Genomic DNA, 6000 nt, shown 5'->3' with positions numbered 1-6000 from the left:
TATAATTTTCTAAAATCAGGGTTGATGACATATAGGAATTGCCATACAGACTATTTTGTGGTAGTCCTTAAACGGTCTTCGCATTGAGATCTACATGACTGTAGTAGATGAAGTAATCCTTAATACTTATTGATATTAGTATCTTTGTATTTTATGCTGTTATCCTGTTATACCCATTCATTAATATTTATCTATAGTAGTATTTACTTTTAATTGTAGTAGGTTCCATACTGTTGAAATAGAACCTTTTGCTGGGTTCTAGATCGTGTGTGGGCATTCCAGTTTTGATGTTCAGGCTGTACGGTTGTTTCTGATGACTGTTGTGGACCCTCATTAAACCAGACAACTTCGTTATCAGAGTTTGTTGTCAGAGGATTGATTTCAAAGAAACCAACCTACTATTCTACAATGACATAACAAAGACGGGTACTTTATAAGAAAGTCTACTTCAAGGTTTTAAAATGTGTTTACGATTTAAAAACAGACTGTTTTAATAATGTAATTTAAAACTTGAGAGATAGTGTTTACACTAAAGATATTATTTACTTTGAGTATAAAAGGGAAGAGACCCGGAAGGATACGGTGACACACAGGCAAGTTGTCATTACTTCTGTGGGAAACTATCACATGAGACTGATGGCTCTACTAGGACATGCGTGCTCGTCCTTGTATTCAGGGTGTTGGCTGCCGTTCATGTGCTTTTGGTCTCAGTCCGCGTCGGCAATCGGCATGTGCACGCGCTGGCCAGTTGTGAGTTCACTGAAAGCCACTTCTGCACTCTATACTGCGCAGGCGTTATGTGCCGCCATAATGATTTGGTCAAAACGTCACTCGTAAGGTTAGGTAGTAGACTTGAGATGCTGTGCACGTTTGTTTCGTTTTGAGCGACCTTCGCCAGCGGCCATCTTAGTATCGGTCGAAACAAGCCCGCCCACTGTGGTGTCTTGCAGTTCTGCGCGCGCGCTCCCGCGTTAGTCTCAGAACTGGCGAGAGGACGGCGGAGTTTGCGGGCCGGGCCTCTCAGGGCGGGTCGTGCGCGCTCCTTTCTTGGCCTCCCTCGCATGAAGCTCGGCAAAGATGGCGGACTTCCTGCCCACCCGTTCCGTACTCTCGGTCTGTTTTCCGCACTGTGTGCTTAATAGCCGTGAAGCCGAGCAGCAGCGCAAGTCGCGAGAGATCGATAAGAAGATTTCGCGGGAGAAGACTCATGTCAAGCGCCTTGTGAAGATCCTGCTGCTGGGTGCGGGCGAGAGCGGCAAGTCCACCTTTCTTAAGCAAATGCGCATCATTCATGGGCAGGATTTTGACATTCGGGCCAAGGAGGAATTCAGGGCGACTATCTACAGCAACGTCATTAAGGGTAAGTCTACAACGGGCCCTTTTAGGGGGTACCTGGGTCAGGGGACAAGGGGCGGGACACACCCACAGCTCGAGAAGTCAAGACTTAAATGCGAACCCCTGCACCAACGTCATCGAGGACTAAGAGTTTCTCCTGTGCACAGATTGCTGGGTGCACATTCCCCAGCACATCGGAGGCAACTGTGCTTTGTAGTTTCTGCATTGACTGCCCCCCCCCCCCCACACCCCCCCAACACTGAGATGTTAGTGGGGTGCGATATTTAGGGGCGGGGGTGTTATAATGTGAGACCGTCCCTAATAAAGAAGGGAAGATACATGTTGATCAAGGTTAACATGTGCAGTGTACATTCATCGCGCATAAAGGCACGGATGAGACCCCGTGAGATCTACGAGTATGTAAGGAGATGGAAGGCTTTGAAGCTGTTTTGGGGCTTCTGAACTAAAGATCACAGAACAACACATAGAAGCACCGAGGTAGTCACACCATAGACGAGTGAGAAACCTGCGAGTTTAGGGTTATTGAGGGCATTCATCGAAAAGGGCGCCAGAAAGTGAGTCAGATAAAAACAGGACACCTAGAGACTGTCTAGGCTAAAGTTGGGGGACTGTCTGACCCACATTGACTCAAGATGTGGATTAAAGGACTAAGAGAAGCGGTGTCATTATTTTGCTAAGTTGGATAGCTTACAGTCAAGAGGGAGAGCAGCCGAAGGTATGTTAGGACTGCAGGCCACTGTCTGATGAAGAACCTCCTGACTTCCCTGTGGGGCATGTTCAGGTGGTGAACGGGTACCCGTAGAATGAACAGAGTGTGCATAACGCTTATGGGTTTTAACCACTACAACGACTAATAGATTACCTTGGTTGTAGGGAGAGCTGCGGTTAGTGAGCGAAGAGCACACCCTCAAAGGACAGAGCCCAGCGCGCCAAAGAGGGACTGACAACATCCGCCGAAGGGTGTGTAAGCAGTCTGTGCGAGTTCACCTGTTTGGACTTTAGTGCACGTCAACTTAATGAGGGGCGCAACTTTTTTTTTTTTTTTTTTTTTTAAAGTCAAAGCAGAACAGCAGGGGCGTGGCACGTTACTTTGTCCTCAAGACAGACTCTTTCAGGTCTTGAGGCTGTTAGGGAGCGATTTCTTTGACGGGTGCACCAAGCGTGAGGACTCTTTGATGTCTAGTTAAATAACTAGTTTGGTCCGGTCCCTTTAAACCTGTCATTTAATAATGCAGCATGAGGAAAGGCCAAAACTTTGCGATGTAAAACCAAACAGAGAAGGTATGAAATTTTAAGTGATTTGTACAAGAGATTTGAGGGCGACATTAACAATTGTCACGATTGATGTGAAAGAGAGTGGTGATAACTTCCTTACATGTGAATGGCGGCGGGGTACATGAGAGCAAAAATACTCAGTTTTTTATCATAAGTGACGCGTACCGAAAGCTCAAACCAATTCTCCTGAAAAACACTGCCTAGTCCTCGGTACAGAGGGCTTTATTTATACTCTTGTGTATTGTCCCATTTCTTCTCCGCACCGTTGGTATTCGCTTAACTGTTCACAATGCTAATACTGGGAGTCTGTCTATTTTGCTATGTTAAATTTCGCATTTTTTAAATGCTTTCTTTTTGTTGAACATTAAATGGATTACACTGTTGATCAATATTGAATTATTTCTAGTGATATGAGCATGTTTTGCGAGCGCCTTTTTTAATACATCGTATTTCCTATTAAAGTGAAAACAAGTAAAGGTACATACAGTTAAACATTTTCCGGTGCATCTGGGCCCACAATCAGTTCATTCAACTGTTGCTTAGCATGCAGTAGTATTTAGACTTTAATTTTCTCAATTGAATTTAAGACCGTTTCCCTACAGTGCTTCTCACCAAGGTCTCCAGATTTTAACTGTACTTTATTGAACACAACCCGACTCTCTCTATTGGCCCCTTCTCTTGGTTACCTTAATCGTGGCATGTTTAAAGATACATATGTTTTATATGTGTGACGTTTGAGCTGGGGGAGCTCATTATTAAGAAGCAAATGCTTAATCTTCTACTAACATCCGATCTGCCAAAATACTTGCTGTATTATCGACATTACTTGAACTCTAACCTATTGCCACAACCTACCATTTATAGTTGATCGTCTCTACAGAGCCTTGTTTGAAGAGAGCAGACTTGTTTAGGATTTTGACCTGTCATGTTTAGTTTCTCTTTCGATCGGCAACTTTTCAGTGTCAAGAGTATTGGATTATTGGCTCTGAGTATTTTACATACTGTTTCTGTTTACATGATTGCGTTGTAAAACAGACGTATTAGTTGCTTGAACAATTCAGAAAAACGCTCTCTAATACCAGGGGCTCAAACAAGTCCCGAGTACAGTAGCAGGAACATAATCTCTAAATCTGAAAAATACGCCTTTTGCTAGGAATGTTCATGGCACACTTTAATATCGCAGATCCATGTATTCAGACATAAAGTTACCGAACGGTGACTCCAGTCAGCTGTTCTAGTCAACGTGATCTTTCTGGCACCAGTTCCCTTGTGCACCTTCCAGCAACTAGAGGTATCCTGTAAGCAGGGCCTCTATGCGATGCTGCAGCGATTTTCGCATAATTATAGATTTACCTTATTTGCCACGTCATCTGCTGCAGATTTTAGAAAAAAAGATTCTAACTCATACGGTTCGAAAGTTATTAAAAGTGCACCAACACATGTTGCTGCGCAGTCAGGTGCCGTTTGCAAAGCTTCACTGGTCACCTTTCTGTTTGTTATTGCTGTATTTGGCTGTTAAACATGTATTAATGAAGTGCAACCAATGCCCAGGCAGTGGTAACAAGTTTTAAACAAGCATTTGCAATAGGTCTCACGTGTACTCAAATTAAGGCTACTAGCGCTGTAAACTCCTAACCGGACTTTTCTTGCCACATAAACTGAAAAGTGAAACAGTTTCACATAAGCGAGCCGCCGGCTACCGTGAGCGCAAAGCAAACACACAAAAGGAAACAGAAGTTCGCACACAGTGAAACGTATCGGCAAAAGGGTAATTATCAATGTAACTGGCAAAAGTGCAATTATCCGTGTGGCCGGCAGACATACAAATATCCATGTAACAGGGTCGATGTCATGCAAAGCGCTCTACTGCCCAGCGAGATCGCGCTGCCTACGAAATAGAGAGGAAAAAGTGGTGCAGAAACCATACAGAAAACATGGAGCCTTTTATGTTTTCAGTAGTTGGCTGGTGCGCTCGAGGCAGGCTAAACAACAGAAAGGCATGACGTATGCACACCCTTCTCTAGTTAAATCAAGCTAATTTTAAAAGGCAAGCCCACAAACCACCAGACTGATGGGCTTGACATGGGCGTGTTCAAAAGCCCACAGAGAGATTACACCAGGGACAAAGCACTTTGCGCTTGACCCTAACAATATAACAAAGCATTACAATCCCAAAATGTGCCACATAATTTTCCTCTTCTTACAGCATAATTTACTTACCCAGCCACAATATTCCAGTGGCACTGTCTGTAAGTAACCAAACGACTCGATGTGTCTAGTGACAGGTCTGCCAGTATGTGGCTGACTTAAATATTGAGTGATGCATCACTGCTGACCGCATTTAGCCAGCTTCACAAGTCTGTGTCCCACTTCCCCATTTAAATTTTGTTGAAATAAACAGCCCTCTCAAATTAATTGTAATTTACTGTACTCCTCTGAGGCAGATTAGGCATCTTTCATGGCACCCTTCTCCCTCACTGTCTTGCCTTCTGCTGTTTTCAAGAGGGCCACTATCTTGACAAATCTTTACTGATGATGGGTGGGTTATGAATATCACAAAAAATACATCTTCCAAAATGTGCTTTGCATGCATTTATCTTGCTGTGTGTGAGGCTCCTGGGTACTGCCAGTTCCTGTCAGAAATAACCCAATACCAACTTGATTGTCATATTTTCCTGGTGTATCTTGCGACCAGCCTTGCACATAGTCTAGGTAGGGATTAACCATTGTTGCTTCCTTTGCCGTAGTGTTCTTATCCTTTCTTGTTCTTCTGTAGTCTGTCTACACACACTCTGCACCCAAGGAAGCTGCTGGTACTGCCAGAGTCTCCAAATATCAGACAAGATATTGGAGGCCTGATTATCTTCACTCTTTATCACCTCGTCAATTGGCAGACCAGAGGAGATTTCCAGACTGCCTCTGTTTTCTCATCTTCAACTGACCCCAGGCGATGTGCTGTCCTAACAAGCAGAAGACCTAATTTTAAGGACACACATTTATTGGAGGAGGATAATCGAAAGTACAAGTTCTGCACTTTTTAATTTTTAGGCAGATCTTGTGGTTTTCTTATATTATTCTAATAATAAATTATGTGTAGTGTTTTTTTTATTTTTTTTATTTTTGTTTTTTTTAAGCTTCACAGTTTCCAGACAGGCAATTTTAATACAAATCGTTGAGTCTGTTAGCTTCCATTTCATTTTTACAATACTTTGTAATTATTGGCTTCAGCTTGGTACTGTTGGCTAGAAACAATATTTCTATCTGTTGTCTGCAACACATTTTCACTTTAACTATTTTTTGTGTTGATAGTTTGTGAGAGAAGTTAGCTAGTGTTATTGGTCAAGCAGCACTGTACATGTGCCAGTACTC

General features: G+C 43.1%; 1 protein-coding gene across 1 annotated transcript in view; it reads left to right on the top strand.

Moving 5' to 3' along the window:
* Window positions 1-668: 668 nt before the first annotated feature.
* GNA13 (G protein subunit alpha 13) overlaps window positions 669-6000 on the top strand; it is a 182689-nt gene continuing 177357 nt past the window's right edge. The window contains exon 1 of the mRNA XM_069199875.1: window positions 669-1360. Coding sequence (XP_069055976.1) covers window positions 1078-1360 — 283 coding nt within the window. The 5' untranslated portion in view covers window positions 669-1077. The remainder of the gene's footprint in view (window positions 1361-6000) is intronic.

The sequence above is a fragment of the Pleurodeles waltl genome, chromosome 7 (assembly GCF_031143425.1).
Source record: "Pleurodeles waltl isolate 20211129_DDA chromosome 7, aPleWal1.hap1.20221129, whole genome shotgun sequence".
NCBI lineage: Eukaryota > Metazoa > Chordata > Amphibia > Caudata > Salamandridae > Pleurodeles > Pleurodeles waltl.
The sequence above is the reverse complement of the archived record's forward strand: the minus strand, read 5'-3'. Positions and strand labels throughout refer to the sequence as shown.